General features: G+C 38.4%; 1 protein-coding gene across 3 annotated transcripts; it reads right to left on the minus strand.

The window, feature by feature from the left end:
- Positions 1–1,655: 1,655 nt before the first annotated feature.
- On the minus strand, positions 1,656–14,504 carry rbbp6 (retinoblastoma binding protein 6). 3 transcript variants are annotated; one of them, XM_058769636.1, is made up of 17 exons: positions 13,499–14,504; positions 12,980–13,079; positions 12,330–12,363; positions 10,009–10,050; positions 8,678–8,766; positions 8,487–8,583; positions 8,189–8,328; positions 7,896–8,068; positions 7,717–7,820; positions 7,236–7,606; positions 7,057–7,129; positions 6,819–6,879; positions 6,671–6,725; positions 6,210–6,581; positions 5,845–5,967; positions 3,880–5,751; positions 1,656–3,789 (listed from the first exon to the last, which is right to left on the minus strand). In XM_058769636.1, exons 1-17 carry the CDS (start codon positions 13,662–13,664, stop codon positions 2,334–2,336), a joined length of 5,328 nt encoding a protein of 1,775 aa, XP_058625619.1. In that variant the 5' UTR covers positions 13,665–14,504; the 3' UTR covers positions 1,656–2,333. The 3 variants fall into 3 exon arrangements, with proteins under 3 accessions (XP_058625619.1, XP_058625620.1, XP_058625618.1); XM_058769637.1 differs by having other exon boundaries at positions 5,845–5,943; positions 8,189–8,331; XM_058769635.1 differs by having other exon boundaries at positions 8,189–8,331.
- Positions 14,505–18,042: the final 3,538 nt, after the last annotated feature.

Below are 18,042 nucleotides of genomic sequence, written 5' to 3' on the forward strand. Positions count from 1 at the left end.
GCTTGCATGGTTGAAATACAAAATGTTTTAGTCTTTTGCATTTAAAATGTTGCAGTTCTTTAGGAAATATTCTGTACTTTGGATAACTGACCTGATAAGAGAGCTCAGACATCAAAGAAGAATCAATAATAAAATAATAAATCAATAATAACCTCAATATGGCTTGTTTGTAGTTTTCAACAACATGTAAAGCACCATCTTTCTTTCATCAATTTGGCTTAAACAGAACGTGCCTTTGCCCTTTATATCTGCCTAACAAGAGGGCAAATATGATTAAAATGTGCATTTTAGGGTGAGAATGTTAGCAAACCTTGAATACTTGACTCTGCGCTCTGAACTTCTCAACAAGATACTGCTTCAGTTCAGTGGGGTGAATGAGCTTGAACGCCCTCTTGTGGTTAGATAGCATAAAAGAAACGGGGGCTGCTCTCCTGTACGGACGAGGAACTGAGGTATCGGTTTCATCAAATTTATTCATCATCTGGGTAGCTACTAACTAACCCAACGGGAACTGACTTTTCTAGCCTTATACAAACTATATTTCCTACATTTTACATTCCTACACTTTCAGGCAGGCCTAGGCCTATATTAAATGCTGCAGTAATCGTGAATGCAACTCTTGACTAGAGGAGTCCTGTAGGACTGTGCCCTGTTCTGAAGGCTTTTTGTTTATTTTTCCTCTAGGGTTCCTTCTAGCTTGATTCCCGCTCAAAACTAGGATTATTGCATGTCGGTTTTTTTTTGTAATCATTTGCAATTGTACAAATATATCTGACGTCCTCAAGTGGCTGACAGAGGAAACGCAACCACTTTGTTCTCAGCTCAAAGGGTATTTTGCATAAATATCAGGAATGTCTGTTTTATGTTATAGAAATCTATACAACTTAGTAATGACATTTTCTGCTGGCAATGGTTTAATATTTTGTTACATTTTAATACAATTTTTTTCAGTACAAAATTTGAATGATGAAATATTAACAGTAATTTACAACCATTTACAACACTCCCAAACTCATATCTCCTTAAACCAAAATACTACTTTTTATGTTTATTAATAATCAAAAATGTAAGGGAAAAGATTAATTATTCATTGGGAAATATGAGATACATGGCAATTCCCTCGAATACAGAAAGGAAAACCACATAAACGATTCTATCTGAAGCAGCATCACAGAAGTCGTGAAAAAGATGCAATTCTTTTGAGTATAACTCTGTTTTCCCGGTTTCAAATATTGAAAGTGGTAAGCCAAACAACAGTGTAATTACAAGAAAACTAAATCCAAAAAACGAATCCAACTCATGCCAGATTCTTTCTTAAAATATAAATAAACGTTTAGGTACAGTAAGGCACTTGCGATGAAAGTTAATTGGCTTTGGCGGTAGAAAGAGTTTCAAAGGTATAGCTACAAACATTCCTTTTAAATTTGTAAGAATAATCAAGTTTCCTTGAATCTGTTAGTATTCAAAAGAGGATATGGCATCAGATGGGTGTAGCACCATTGAAAAAAAAGAGCACCCAACCAATTACAAGTACATATAGGACAATTAAATATTAAACCTAAACACTTCCAAAAATGTAATAGTTGGTACTGGTGAATTGCATGTACAATGAAGAACTTTTATTTTAAAAAAAACAACAACTAGAAAGAGTCATCTATGGTTCCTAAGTAATCTTTATTACCAAGGCATGAAAATAAACAACTTGAGACAATTTATATTTCCTGAAAAAAAATTTATTACCCTCAAAACATATTCAATTCCATTTCAGCAGATAATTTAAATTACTCTTATGAAGGTGTATTAGAATAAAACGAAAGAGTAGAGGAAATATTCACAGTGCAAAAACATACACTTTGTAAATCAGCTTGCCCCAATGGCTGGATGCCACTCTCGTTACCTCTGTAACAATATTATCATACCGTCATAATGATATGTTTCTCTCCAACTTAAACATACATGAGGTACAAAAGGGCTTTTGCAACACTTTGCAAAAATCTGCAATCACATTCACATTTCTAAAGTGCTTCCTCTACAATGGCCTTAATGCAAAACCATGATGTAATGAGAATCTGCAACCATTTTAAATGAGAACCAAAACATTTGTGAAAATTCAGAACCCAAAATAAAATAACCTTTTCATTAAAGTAGCTACTCTCTTACATTGGTGGGAGATGTTAGCGTGGCCAAAAAAGCACGTTGTTAACCATTTAGAAAAATCGCAAACGCAATGAAATCTGAACAGTACTTAAACTTCTCTGCAGAACAATATTTTTTTATTTTTCAATGCTGCTTAAAGATGAGTAAATCAAACAAATGATTAAACCTACAATGAATTAAACGGATACTTTTGCCTTATGTTCGTCTCTCTCACTCTCATCTTTTTCTTTGTCCTTGCTCTTTTTAGACTTCTTTTTCTTATGTTTGTGTTTCTGTCCTTTGAGCTCTGATTCAGACTCATTGCTCGTATGTTTCTTATGCTTTTTGTGTTTTTTGTGCTTCTTGTGTTTCTTCTTTTCCTTCTTCTCCTTTTTGTCTTTTTTCTTCTTTTTGCTGTCCTGACTGCCGGGAGAGCTGAGGCTGCTGCTGTGTCCGTGGCTGCCAGATGGGCTCGGACTCTGGCTGCCACTGCTATCCCTCTCTCGCCCTCTCTGCTCGGTTTTGCTCTCAATGTCTGAGGTCTCGCTGTCACTTTCGCTGTAGTCAGGGACAAACGCAGCCTCGTCTGTTTCCCGTGCTAAATCTGAGGACAGTCTCATGGAGCGTGCAGATGGGATTTTGATGTGGTCTCCATGTGCGCCACCTTTCTCTGCATCAGTCCTAGGCTCCGGAGTCAAAGCTCTATGAGGAGTCCTGTGTTCCCGGTCCTTTGCGGGACGTATATCAGAATGCCTAGAACCCTGGCTCTCCTTACTGCATGGCCAGTCTCCTTTGTGGTCCTCTGGCCCTGTTCGTTTTGGCTCTGGGGCATTCTGCGATGATGCTCTCTTATTCCTATTTGGACTTTGTGACTCCTGAGATGCTTCAAGAGTTTTCCTTCCAGAGTCTGTGTGTAAGTCCTTTACTCTTGGGGGCGGGGAGGGTGATGCTCTCCTCCTGATTGGATTTCTCTCATCTTTTGATCTTGTGCCCAAGTGGTCTCTTGCATCATCTCTATGCTCTGTTTTTCTACTGGGGACGCCTGTAGTGGTCTCCCTTCCTGCTGGTTTTCTAGAGGTAGGTTCAGGCCTGTCAGGTTGCCTGTCTCTGGAGGACTGGGAAGAAGAGCTTCGTTCACTTCCATGGTCACTGCCTTTCTCCTGTGCACGCTCTCTTTCCTGATTAGGTACACTAGGTTTCCTTTTATCAGTTGCCTCACGATCTGCAGTGCTGCTGCGGTCTTTTTCTTTCCCTCTGTCTCGTTCTCGGTCTTTCTCCTTGTCAGTATCTTTCTCCTTATCACCAGATGTGGAGTCCTTGGCTGGTTTGACGTCTGCCTCTTTGGAGACTGGCGGAGCTTTGTCAGCATGTGGAGACTCCTTGCCAGTTGATTTCACTGCAGTGTTCTCCCCTGAAGGAGCAGAACTGGATGTGTTGACGCTGCCTGTTCTGGTGGCAACCTTAGATTCATCGTCCTCAGATTCATAGTCCTCCTTTTCCCACTTGGAACGGGGCACCTGGATCATGACAATTTCATCCTCAGCAGGGGTGGAGCTGTCATTGGTATATTCCTCCAGGGTCTTCACCACAGTCTTCTTTAGGTCAAGCTTGTCTTCATGCTTTTTGATGGGGCTTCCACCTGTAGAACTGGTGCTACCAAAGACAACAAATATGAATAAGTTGATGGTACAGATTAAAAGAAAATACAAGTTGCAGAGTACTTTAATATTTAAATCATCTCACCTGGTGTAATCAACCAATACGGACTCTGACCCATCGGGAGCATGAACCTTCCTCCTCAATTTTCCTCTAGACTTGTCCGGTCTGCCCTTTCCTGTGGCATGATCAGAGTCCTCAGCTGAAAGTGGTCGATCAATGCTAGATATTCTCTTGCCAATTTCCCTGTTGATTTTAATCTTTCTTACAGGCTCTGGCTTAATGTCCATCAGAGATGGAATAGCTACTTTCTCCTTTTCAACTGGCCTTTCGCTCTCCAGTCTGGGTTTAGATTTTGGAGAGCTTTTAGCCACGTCAACTTCTATTTTTGCTACTTTTACTGGAGGAACATCTAGGTCTTTCGCAGGTGGCTTGTCATCTTTCCGTTTCTTCTTATCCTGTTTAGCATCAACTGTCTTAGCAGGAATCTTCTCTTCAGTTTTCACAGGCTTCTCTGGCTCTTTTTTGGGCAACTTCCCATCTTTGACAGGAATTTTATCTGGCTTTACAGGGTCTTTCACCAATTCTTTCTTGCTTTTGAGCTCATCTTTGATGGGCTTTACCTCCTGATGGTGTTTGATGGGCCTAGACTGCATCAACTTGCGTGGAAGCATGAGTTTGGACTCCGAGGATTGAGGTTTGCTTGGTTCAGATTTGTGGGATGGTTCGTCTTTGACTCTCTTAATGGCTGGTTCAGTGGGAGCCACTTTCTCTCGCGGTGCATCAGATTCTTTCTCTCTAGCAGGTTTTGATATCTTTCCTGATGCTTCCTTCTTCTGCCCACTGTTTTCAGACTTTCGTTTAACTTTGTCAGTTTTGCTTTTTGACTTCTCTTTCTTCTCCTTTACAGGAGTAGTCTTGTAGGGCACTGTAGAGCTATCCATGGGCTCATCCCTGACAGGTGTGGCATCATCACGACTTGAATTCATCAGCATGGAATCCTCTTTACGGTCATCTTTCCTGGATTCATCCATAGAGTCAGAGTGACTGAAGAGGTCACTATCTTCTCTCTTCTTTTTGCGATGTTTTTTATGCTTCATAGACTTGGGGTCTGCAGCAGTGCTGCCACCGGGTTCTCGGTCCTTAAGAGGTTTCAGAAACTCTTTGTTAAGTCCTCTTCCTGCTCCAGTGGCGTTGACATGAAGGTGGCCATACTTCTCAGCACACTTCTCTTGGTATGTCATGGAACCTCTGCTTCTAGGTGGGGCGCTGTGGCTCTGAGGTGGTGGCGGATAATCTTCCCGACGTCCCCTGCTGTAGGGGGAGTTTTCTCTTGGTCGGGGAGGAGCAAAACGGTCAGGGGTATAGGGGTCTCTGGTGCCTGGAGGACGGCCTCGCATTTGACTACTCGGTGGGTTGTTGTAGCTCTTGAAGTATTTATCGTACCATTCCCTGTACTCTCTTTCCCACTCTCGATATCGCTCTCTCTCAAAGGGGTCACTTTGGTCTATGTTGCGGCCATAATATTCCTTAGGATCATAAGGAGGGAGCTCTCTGTACCTCCCTGCATATTTGCGCTCACCCTCAATTTGAGAAGGGGGTGGGAGTTTCTTGCTGGGACTGTGATTCCTATATAGTGGGGATCTAGAGCGGGAACGATAGATCCCACTTCCTATTCCACTCATCTCCCGACCCCTATATGATGGTGATCTACTGCGGGAGCGATGGTATGTTGGAGTGCGTGACCTAGATCGATAGCTACGGCTTCGACCTCGGCCCCTGCGGGAGTATGGTGAGCGAGAGTAGGAGCGTGATCGGGAACGAGAACGTGAGCGGGACCTTGACCGAGATCGGGAAACTGACCGAGAGTAGGAGCGTCGTGATCTGGACCGAGAGCGGGATTTGGAATACGAATATGATGAGCCACTGTAGGAGGAATCCCTGTAAGGAGATTTTGATCTGCAGAAGAAAGATAAGTGAGAATTTAGTTGATGCCAAAATTTTTCATCAAAAATGACATCTTGGTGGTGGACACCAGTCAATTTTCCTAACCTAGAGTAGGATCGCCTTCTCTCCTTCTGGATCTTTCTATACTCCAAAAGCTCTTTGGCAAAGTCATTAGTAAATTCCTCAAGTTTGGACTTCTTCTCCCTGGTAACGAATCGACATTGGGAACTATTTATCAAAGACAGGAAGAAAAAACTTTGCAGTTAAAACTTGGTAATTCATTATTACATACATGATTATGAGTGGGGGAAGAACAATAATAGTACACACAATTTTTAGGTTTAATTCAAAAGTAACTGTCAAAAACACAAATTATGATGCTACAGTCAAAATCTCTATGATAATGAGGAATGAGAAAACTAACCATTTTAATTAAATATCTTTCTTAATTATGTTTTAGAACTACTTACTCTTCCTTCAGTCTACGCTGCTGACGGTAAAACTCCTCCTTGGATAGAAAAGGTGCTGCTGGCATTGTAGAGATGGGGTTGGCTATAGGTGGCTGTGCACCAGGAGGCACCCATGGAGCAGTCACATTTGGTGGGACAGGTGGAAATACAGGTGGTGGAATGTTGAAGGGAGGAGGAGGCTGTTGTCCTGGAGGATACTGTATGGGATACTGCTGTGGAACACCACCAGGTGGCTGAGGCATAGGATGTGGTGGAGGAGGAAAAAGAGCAGGAGGCACATACACTGGAGGGACTACAGGAGGAAGGTTCTGTACTGGGGGAGGCTGTGTTCTTGGTGGTCGCTCATTAGGAGCCCTCCCTCTACTTGAGGGCCTGATAGGATAAATAAACAGGAGGAGTGAAGAATCTGTCTCTTTTGAATGAAACTGCAATCTTTTAAGAATACACTTCAGGATACTTACGGATCCCATGTAGGACGGCTTCCAGACGGCCTTGGTCCACTAGCCCTTGGCTGCCCTAAAAACAAACAAACAAAAACCCCCACAAATATTAAGAGTGGCCAAGTATACAGAAAAAAAAACACCAGAAATTGTGCTGATATTATCTTACCTGATCTATGCATGTGGTGCTGAGGCATATTCGGCTTCCCAATTACTGGGACATGGTATCCCTAGGCAACAAATAGAAGGGAGGGGGAAATAAAAAAATAAATAAAAATCACTAAATTGTACTCATGGAAGTATCCATATTTAATCTTAACTACTCTTGCCCATGTGATATTACTTTATTAGTCTATGTAATTCTCTTAAATTAATAAATATAAAGAATACAATAAAAAGAGTAATACCTTCGGAATGGAAATTGCTGGGGCAGCAGTTTCTGATGAAGGCACAACAGTAGATGCTGGGACCTCTGGTTCCCTGGGTGGGAACAATGATTCCATTAGACAAATTTGAATCCAGTACCTCATGTTTTACACAACCAGTGGATCCTCTTCAGTTCTAGAAATGCTGAAAAATTACTTACTTAGATGAAGGAGGGTCATCCTGCTTAGTAGAGTGCTGTGGAGAGTTCACCACAGGGCTATAGTTTGACGCTGCAGGTGCACTGCTGCTGTTTACAGTGGAGCTGCTAGAAGAAGGTGGGGTGCTGGAGGGCGGATGAGTGCTAACAGGAGATAAAGGGGCAGCAGGTGTGCTTTGGGGAGGGGTGCTATCAGCTGCTGAGCTTGGAACATTGGCCATCAGAGGGTCCTGCTGGCGTGAGGTCGCCAGTCTCATAGGTGGCCGCTGGGCAGGAGCCTGTGTTTGGGATCCTTGTGCAGTTGCTTGATGAGCAGCTGCAGCTTTTCGAATCCTTTTGGTATATCCAGTTTCATTCCTAAAATTATTCACTGCCTGGGGTTGGAAAGAATAAGTTGTCTTAATGTTCTACTATTAACTTAAGAAGAGGTGAAGACACTGCTGTTTAACAACAACAAAATAAAATTAAGATAGGGATTTCTTACTTGGCGCAAGAATTTGTTCGCGATCAATGCATCAGGAGATACATCAGATTGTTTGCAGGTTGGGCAAACATGTTCATCTGACTCCAGCAAACACGTTCGAATACCTGTGGCCAAAAGTCTGTAAGCTTTAAAAGGTCAAAAACACGTAACTTTTTACATTTGTTTGTACAGACACTTACACTCATCACAGTAGCTATTTCCACAGCAGGGGATAACCACAGCATCGGTCATAAGATCCTTGCAGATCAAACAGAGCAGCTCGTCAGGTACTGGATCTTCTTCCTCTGAGGATGAAGATTGATTTTGGGGCAAGAATGGTGGCTTCTCTTTCTTCCCAATGGCATAGGCCTCACTAAACACAGAAAGCACAATATCATAAGCAGAATTGACATGTTGAGGCCACTGCGGTTTTGTAAAATTGCAAACACAATCCTGCAACACAACCACTTACAGCAAAGCCAAGTATACTCACGCATCAATAGTAGGAATGGCATATATTCCACTGTTGGTCAGCATGACTCCCTTTCTGTTTGGATCATCAACCTCCACCATGAAACTCCGAGGAATTCCTGTGCTTTTCTTTATCCGTTGAGGAGCTTCAAAACTTCGATCCTGCTAACACACGGTTGATATTCAAGGTTAAATTTCTTCTAACTAAATGTGCATACGAATGGTAAAAACATATACACAAGCAAACAGTTGTAACAAGCATCACCAAGTTCAAAATAATTGTCATGTAAAAGCAGCTGTGGTAATGAAAACCCAATTACCCCATTTGTTGGGCAGTTTCGGATATAGTGTCCAGTTTTTCCACAACGAAAGCACGTGTAGTTTGGGGGAGGTGGACCAACAAGCTTCTTTGCATAACTAATGAATAGACATTTGTGTTAGAATCTTGTGTTAGAATGACGCCAAGTGTAATATAAATAACAACTGTCAGTGTCTTGAATTGCATACTTACTGGATTGGGTCATAGTCATGGTTAGACTGAGACATCATTGCTTTTATTTTGTCTTCCTCTGATGCATTTGTTTCAGCAAGATTGGCTGTCTGTTTAACAGGTAATGTTTTCACAAATAAAATCAATGTTGGAATGTTCAATTGAGCCCAAAAAAATGTACTGAAACCTTGTCCTGTAAGAAGCAGCTTCTTGCCTCCATCAGTGCGAGATCTTTAAAAATACTACAACAGTACCACCTCAGGCCTTGAAACAAAGGGATAAGAAACTTTTTATATTAACCTCAGCAAGAGAGCAGAAATATAAAATTCAGAATCTAAAGACAAACTGACTCACATGCATGGCTTAATTCCAATTATACACATGCATTTACCATGGTCTAAGAGATTTTTTGCCATTTGATAAATTTTATTGCAACGTGTCTTTTTTTTGGGCACGTGTCAGATATACATAGATGATTTCATACTAACAAATGCAATGCATTCATAGCATAAGACATGTACACAGAACCTAAATGTAATAGTCTCCTGCATTCAGGTTATCAACCTGAAAATGAAATTTGCAACTGTACCAAAATTACACTAATGTGAAGAATTTCGACATCACATGAAGAATAAATAAGACAATTAACTATTAGCAATATAAAGTATAAAGTATGATACATAACGCTGCTGGTGTATTTAAAGTCCAGTAAGAAGAAAGTCAAAAAAAATCCACTTGCCCAAAAAAGAAATTAAGGAAGCAATTAAAAACAACTGTGGAAAAACTTCAGCTTGATCCGCAGGCTTTGATCTTCAGTGTGAGAAAAACTAAGCACAAAAGATTACAACAGGATTCCAGAGTGCTTCATTATATATATATATAAAAAAAAAAAAAAATGATATCTCTCTCAACACTTGCAATTAGTGTCATGTGGACAAGAGGTTTAATCGGTACTCCACTCCACACTGATAAAAGGCAGTGAGCTCACTCTTTACAGGACCAGGCTTTCACACAAGTATCAACAATTATACAATTTACAAATGTATGAGCACATATCAGAAACAATTCTAAATATAAATCTTACATTTAAAATAAAATTCTAATTGATACGCAGCATATAAAAAAAGCTAAATTATCAATATTACTATTGATAACGAAGATGCAAAACAATTTCATAGTAATTATTACAATGACTATTGCATACATAAACATAAGCTGGATGTGACAAACCACAAGATATTTTTTACAAAATATTGCTCACTTGTGGCTATATTATGGCTTGCCAAATCCAAAACACTGAATTTAGAAACAGTAGAGTGGAGTGTATCAAGTAGTTGCAGAGTTTAAAATACCTTTGAAAGAAGGGCCAGTGAAATGGATGAAGAATCATCAATCTGTCATTGGAAAAAAAAACATTAAAACAAAGAGGGGTTTCACCACTATGACAAGGCACAACTCCATCATGCCCAACAGAGAGAAATTGGACAAATAAAAATCTTCAAAATGAACACGAACACAAACACAAACCAATTAGTATATTTACAACTAGGCTAATTCCTATTGGACACGTATGAAATTTTAAGTGTTTAAAAATGTAAACTCCAGGCTGTAAATTAGACATTTACATATTTTATCTTAAGGTCAATACCAATTAACGAATATTTCTTAGCCTTAACTGTTATAAACTGTGGGGTAAAAATATAGCATCATAGCTATGTTCCACAGGTTGAACCAATTACTTGTAACCTAAGAAAGATGTCCAAAAAACAAACAAACAAAAAACCTACGGAGAGTGAACACACAGGGCCTTAAGAAAGATGTGAGCGAATTAAATACTGATGTTTTATTGTAAAACCTTGCAGTAAATCAAATTATGCAATTTATTCATGTAGAAAATATAACTAGAATACAACAGGCCATATAGGATATGAAATACGCATTTGAAACTGTTCACTGGAATTTTGTAAAACTGTTCTACAAAATGTGCCTCATAGTGGGTCACTGCTTTTATAGGTAGTTTGGGTCTCAACATCACACAAGTACATGGGAGACAAGCAAACTACAAGTGCATTAGTATATGTTCAGCTTTCACATGAGCGATCCCAGTAGCTGTTTTGCAAACATTTGAAATAAGACATCAAATATAGAAAACAAGTACAAAAGTCACATGATTAAAATATGAAAAGATTGCTGTGGGGCATTAAAGTACAATGTTCAAAAAAAAAAAAAAAAAAATAGTTTAGATTTGTTAGAACAAAAGACAGCTGAACACTTTTAGTGTAATACATCATATCAGAATGAGAAATATTAACTACAACCTCTCATTATAAACGTGCCCAAGAATCACCAAGATAGATTTTTACCAGTTATCTTCAAAATAAAAAAAACTAAAAAAAAAAAACTCACTATAGATCAAAATAAGACAAATGTATTGTATACAACTACACAATAGTGTTGATAGTTGGTTAGGAATTTCACCCAAAGCTGTCCATGCTCTTTCATTTGTCTACGGCTTTTGTAAAGTAACACAATAAGCTACAACAAGCAATGTAAGAGAACAACTCAAGTATAGCTATAATAAATTTGTTCAAATAGTAACATTACTAAATATTCAGAATTCTCTCATCAAATATTATAGTTAGGAAAATGTATATTTATAATCAACACCTACATGGGTCAAGACAATTTACACAACAATTAGCAATAAATATATTAAATCAAGATACTTAAATTAGAATGAGAATTAACAGGGAACTCAATTTGATGTACTGTTATAACGAGAGCAGGGAATTTAAATTAAGTCATATTACTAAAAGTAATTTGTTTTCCAAACTGACAATTAAATCATTAAAACTGCATGAGCCAAGTTTCATTTGATTATCTTTTAAATGACAATAGCCAGTTACCTAAACACACACACTGAGCCAAGTTAAGAACAAATGGCCAGTATGTATGTGTATTATATATATATATATATATATATATATATATATATATATATATATATATATATATATAAAAAATGAACAAAAAGAAAAGAAAAAGGAGCACGAACCATGTGTTCAGTTAGTCCAAGGCAAGGCTCATCATTTTAGATAATACACATATAGATATAAAAATAAACCTCCCTCTCACACACACACATCCACACAACTAAATTAAACTGCTGATTCTTATAACAGCAATTGAGTAAACATGAGTAGTCAGACACTGAAGCTGTATGATACAAGGTGGAATTAATAAATAACACAATGTATTTTTTATTTAAAAACAGAAAACAGACAGCTTTTTACAGATGTGTCACTTTAAGGACAAACAAACTGAACATTGGCCATGTTCAAAAATTATATAGATCAGTATGATCTTACACTACACTGTACAACAGAATTCATAATTGTAGAGAACTTATCCAATGTGAAACACAGTGTATTAGCATGCGCACAGACTTCTGTACACACTGGAAATTGTATAAAAACATGAAAATCAATGCAACAGCTTTAGCGAATCACACAATATAAACATTCAGCTCGACAAACTTTGTTATCTTCAAACAGGTTTCAAAGACAACATTGAGGAGCATGAGGAAAGTTCCCTAAATGATTTCAAGAAAGCAACTGTTGAGGAGTTTGAAAATGTGTGTAATGAGACAAGGAAATGAGGTGTTTTTACATACTGCTTTTGAAGATCCACTTGGTTCAGATCGATCGCTGCAAAACAAAAAAAGAAAAAAGAGGTTAACTTCCAGACCACAGACCGACTACTTAAATTCACTGCAATTTAACATTCAAACTGAGGTGCATTACAATCTTAAGTTGGCAAATACTCAATGTACAAATGTTTTTTTTTTTTAAATCTACTTGCTAAAAATAAAGATCACAATTAAGCTACAGTTAACCCTTTTATATCAAGACATTAAACAAATAGTTCAAATCTTAATTTGTCAGTAGAAAAATCTCCAATTTAAACTTCTAGTGAACTCATAATTCATAGGGTAAAATTAGTAATATTAAAAACGACTCTTTTCTATACAACGAATATAAACAGTTTGCGACAGGTTTGACAACTCAAAATGTCACTGTTTCTCACACCTTGTGCCCAATCACAGCACATTAAGCTCAAACATAAAGCAGCACAAATAAGATGTGACAGCTTCAGTTGAAGGGAACCTTTTGCGAAAAACGCAATTTTACAATTTTGAATTAATATCAAAAGGGCCAATTTTTATCAGACCTAAAGGCTCAGCTTTGAGAACGTACTTCAAACTGAACTAAATATAAACACAGAGCAGATGTTAACAGTAAGCAGAAGTATTAATGTACTTACATGACAAATGTTTTGCTTGTCGACTTCAGCCCCCCAATAGGGATTCGTCTAATGATGACAGACGAGTTTTTAGGGATGAGGGCTCCATCATCAGTGTATTCTGCAAACAACAGAAAGAATGACAAGAACATTAAATCAACGTGGCACATTTTCCATTCATTTGTCTATACACAAGGCTAGGAAACCCAAGCACAAGTCGTAAACACGTACATGCAAATGGAGGCTTCACTACACTACAAGTGAGGTTTAGCCAACGTTTACATTGCATTAATAATTCACAAATTTAATAACAGCAGCCATAAATTTACTTGGCAAACAAAACTCAACGTTTTAATACAATGGCAATGCTGGTGGCGGTCAGGATTTGGCCTAGTTACGTTAGGTCAGTTAGCAAACATTAGCTTCGAGCTAGCACTGATAAAACCCTTCTCCCAAACAAATACACGAGCCTCGTTTTAGTTTCAGTTAACTCACAGCGACCTACAAACGGTGTATAAACAACGTATTCGTCCAGCTTACCTTCTTTAGTCTGAGCGTTGGTGATTTGCAGGTCGCAATCCGCGGCCTTCAGCTTTTCTCGCCCCATGATCTGGCGTTTCAAATCACTGAGCGTGATATGAAGGCCATCAAAGGTGACCGTGTCGTAGTTAAGTTTAGAAGAAAACTTGTAATGGACACAAGACATGTTTAAACAATCCTCGTGGTCAGACACCACCACACACAACCAAACTCAACTACAATTCGCTCTCCCAGCGATCACCCTTTACTCAATGTCAGTTTATCAGCTTAACAGTTTAAGAATAATAGCCATGTTTGCTCATCATCTCAACACTCTTTTAAATTAAGAGTCACCACTAAGGAGGGTCGTGTGGATTCTGCCTCACGTGAATAACTGCGAATTGAAAATATCAAGTGTTCAAAGAGACCGTGATCAAAAGTGTAACACGCAATCTTAAAGACGCAATGACTTTCAGTCCACGGGATTTCCCGGCAGAAGCCAGAAATACTCCTGCTGTTTCTCAATGTCCCAGGACCATATGGCGGTTAGCCGCGAGCTGTCCAACTCTGATAAGGAAATACACAGTTCAAACGGTGTCCGTATGGGTGAACGTGTAGAGTCCGGTCAAATATGTCTCCCCAATGTCCGCATCAAAGTCCCTTCGAAATGTTTGTTCGGTGTAACGTTCGTCCAAATCTCAACAAAACACCGTAGTTTGAAGCAAGGCCTGAAACAATGTGGCTAGCAGCTAGTAAGTGTGATCAACCTAAAATGGCGTCCATCACACATACAAAAACAAAAGACTAACGTTACAGCAAAACCATTAGAAAACGCTAAAACAAAATGAGTAAGCAAAACGGTTCTCCTTTCATCAAAATACTGCCGCGGTAATCCAGTCGCCCCGTCCTCAACTCTGATGGCCACAGAGGTGTTTAAAGCACACTTTGATCGTACTGACTACGTTGGGTTGCGAAAACAACCTAACGACTGCACGCGCACTCAAGGGGTTTCCGCAGAAAGCGCAGGGGCAAAGAATAAAGACGTTACTAGGCGGGGCCACGAGTGCGCATGCGCACATGCTACCAATTGCGGGAGGTCAACATGAGAATATTAATACAAAACAGCAAATATAAACTTTACGCGTAGATTGTATGTTTTTAAATGCACTGGTCGTTTTCAGGTTGCTTGGTTTCATTAAAAAAAGCCAGATTTTTTTTGTAAATTTACATTATGTGGAATTTTGATAAACGTAGGCTATTAAAAGATAAATAGGCATAACATTAAAAATAGATATGTATATACGATAACATTGCTTTTACGCATCTGTACTTCAGTCATCAAAAAAATAATAAAATAAAATAGGCAAAAATAAAACAGGCAAAAAAAAAAAAAAGGTGCATGAATCAAAAAAGATCAGCCCAAACTTTTTGATAAAATGACAATTTCAAACCAAATGTACAGCTGTCTTACAAAATCTTACAAAAGTCACACTTTGTATAAATCTTTGGGTGATTATTTGCTTGAAATTTAACAACAGTCTAATTATTAAATTTAATTTGTAATAAAAAAAAAATAAATAAAAAAAAACTTGTCCCTTTTAGACTTGCACTCTATTCATTTACTGCTTGTTCTCTTTAAAAACAACAACAACAACAAAAAAACTCACACTTGCTTTTCTAATCTTTTTGTATTCTATCTGTTTCTTTTTGTTTATTATACAATTAACAAAAACAAAAAAGGTCTCTAACACTAGCTTGCTCTATTCTTTTTCTATTCTATCTGTTTTCTTTTTATTTATTGTATAATTAAAAAAAAAAAAACCTTGCTACGTGTACTGTGTTAAACTGAGACTTGTCATAGCACTTGCATATCATTGCTCGTTTGTTGATTTTGATTGCTTCTATTGTCCTTTGTCAAGTCGCTTTGGATAAAAGCATCTGCTAAATAACTAAATGTAAATGTAAATGGGTCATTCCGTGTCAAATCAACCAAATTTCAGAAATTTCCCCAGTAGCCCCTCACTGCAGAACAAAGATCCAGGGGGCGGGGTTGGATCCACATCTAGGGGGTGGAGATTGGTAAATTTAGGGGTGGAGATGGGTGGGTTTAGGGATCAGGGGATGGAGATGGGTATGTATATATATATATATATATAGGTACAGATCCAACCTCGCCCCCTGGATCTTGTATTCTGCAGTGAGGACCATCATGAAATTTCCCTGGCTCAAATTTTTTAGTTTGCTAATATTTTTTTCTGAAGAAAGATTAATGTGTATAGTAATGATAGAGTAATGATAGCCAAAATATTAAATGTCATGGATTACTATTTACTGAGTAATCCACTGTTTTGTACAGGGGGGTCAAAATGGCAATTTTCACCTGAGATTCAGAGCCAAATTACAGGGGGTTAAAAATGTAATTTTTAACTTACAGAAAGATGGCAGCATCACAATGTTATTTTTACACAGAGATTGGTAGATCTATTAGTAAAATCTGTTGACTTTAGCAATCTTTGTTTCATTATGTGCCAATGGTGACCATTCAAAAATGGGGAAACGGCACTTTACAAGTTATTTCTCCAAAGTTTGCAGGCCTGTAACTCAAAAAGTATTAAAGATACCTTAATGCCCTTTTAGATATTGTGTCTTAAGAAACTTTCCTTCTGGCATCTTTATTTTTAAGGCCCTATATGGTTCGGTTCTAGAGATATTGGAATTTCAATATGGCTTCAGGAGTAAATTATTCAAATGTACATATATTCAGTGGTCAAAAACCAAATGTGGGTCAATTTGCAAAAATATGATACTTCTTTTCTTTTAAAGAGGAATATCTGAAGAACAAATAATGTTGAAACTAGAGATGTATCTCGTTTAGTTCTGTCACAACAACTGCATTGAACATACCTGTCTGAGTGCCATAAATATTCTTTTTCTAAACTCTGGATGCCTATAACTCAAGAAGTATTAAAGATATCGCAATATGACTTTAGATTCTAGTTCTTAATAAACTTTTCTTTCAGAATCTACATTTTCAAGGCCCTACATCGTTCAGTCCCAGAGGGGACCTCAATGAGGCTCCATTTTCAGATTGTTGAGTATTACATTTCAGCGCTTGAAAACCAAATGCCGGTCATGGTCACTTTGTATACAGCTGATACTTAGTGTATTTAAAGCAGAATGTCTGAAGAATAAGTAATGTCGAAACTAGGAATGCATCTTGTTTCCCTCTATCAAAACGGTTGTATAGGACATACCTGTTTGAGTGTCATAAATATTAATTTTCCAAAATTTGTGTGCCTGTAAATCAAGATGTATTAAAGTTATCTTAATATGATTTTAGATTCTTGTTCCTAAGAAAGAGGTTTTTGGATTTTTGTTTTTAAGGCCCTGTATGGTTTAATCCTACATCTTGGTGCAGCTCCATGTCCAAATTGTTGTATCCCATTTTCACACCAAATGTGGTTTTGTGTTTATCTAGTCATCACTGCTGACAATGCAAATAATAACAGTAACCCAGGCTTTAAGAATGTACAATGTAACACATAAGATTATGAATGATCAGGATTAATTGTTAACTCTAGTTAAAGTATGAACAGTGTGAAATGTAAAATACGATTACCCAGGAATGGGATCCCATTTACCTGGGGTTTAGAATTACCCAGTGTTAATTATTTCATGAGTGAGAGACCTTAAATGTTTGAGGTATTATCAGTGATTATGACAAATATGCCCTTTAGCATTATGACTATGCTCACATTATATAACAATAAAATAGAAAAAGAAATTCTAATAATTAATCCAGGTTAGGCAAATCATGGTTTATTGATTTGAATGCAAAGTGTGGCAAAAGCAACCACTTTTCCCTGTGAGGTGTGGGATTTGATTAAAACATGTTACAATACTGTGTGTTTGAACTCTTGGTAGCTTCAGAAGCTGTTAAACACTGTTTGGGAGGCAGACACACTCTGTCAGTTTAAATCTAGATTAAAGACCCATCTCTTTAACCTGACTTGCACATAACACACTAATATGCTTCTAATATTCAAATCCATTAAAGGATTGTTAGGCTGCATTAATTAGGTCAACCGGAACCGGGAACACTTCCCAAAACACCCGATGTACTTGTTACATCGTAAGAAGAATGGTATCTATGCTAATATTAGTCTGTTTCTTTCTTATTCCGGGGTTACTGTAGTCACCCGGATCCAGTTCGTATACAGCCTAGATGATGGATCAGCACCTAGAGACAAGCTCTACCGCCCTGAACGTCAGCGGAGACCAGGACACCTAGATGAGCCCCAGAGACTGATCTCCAGTGAAGACCTCGTCACCTAGACGGCCATCGGGACAAGACCACGGGAACCAGATGAGTCCTCTGCACAATCTGACTCTGCTGCAGCTGTAATTGAACTGCTGGTTTCGTCTGGTCAGAGGAGAACTGGCCACCCGACTGAGTCTGGTTTCTCCCAAAGTTTTTTCTCCATTCTGTCACCGATGGAGTTTTGGTTCCTTGCCGCTGTCGCCTCTGGCTTAGTTGGGGACACTTAATTTCCAGCGATATCGTC

This window comes from Onychostoma macrolepis, chromosome 03 (assembly GCF_012432095.1).
Source record: "Onychostoma macrolepis isolate SWU-2019 chromosome 03, ASM1243209v1, whole genome shotgun sequence".
Classification (NCBI taxonomy): domain Eukaryota; kingdom Metazoa; phylum Chordata; class Actinopteri; order Cypriniformes; family Cyprinidae; genus Onychostoma; species Onychostoma macrolepis.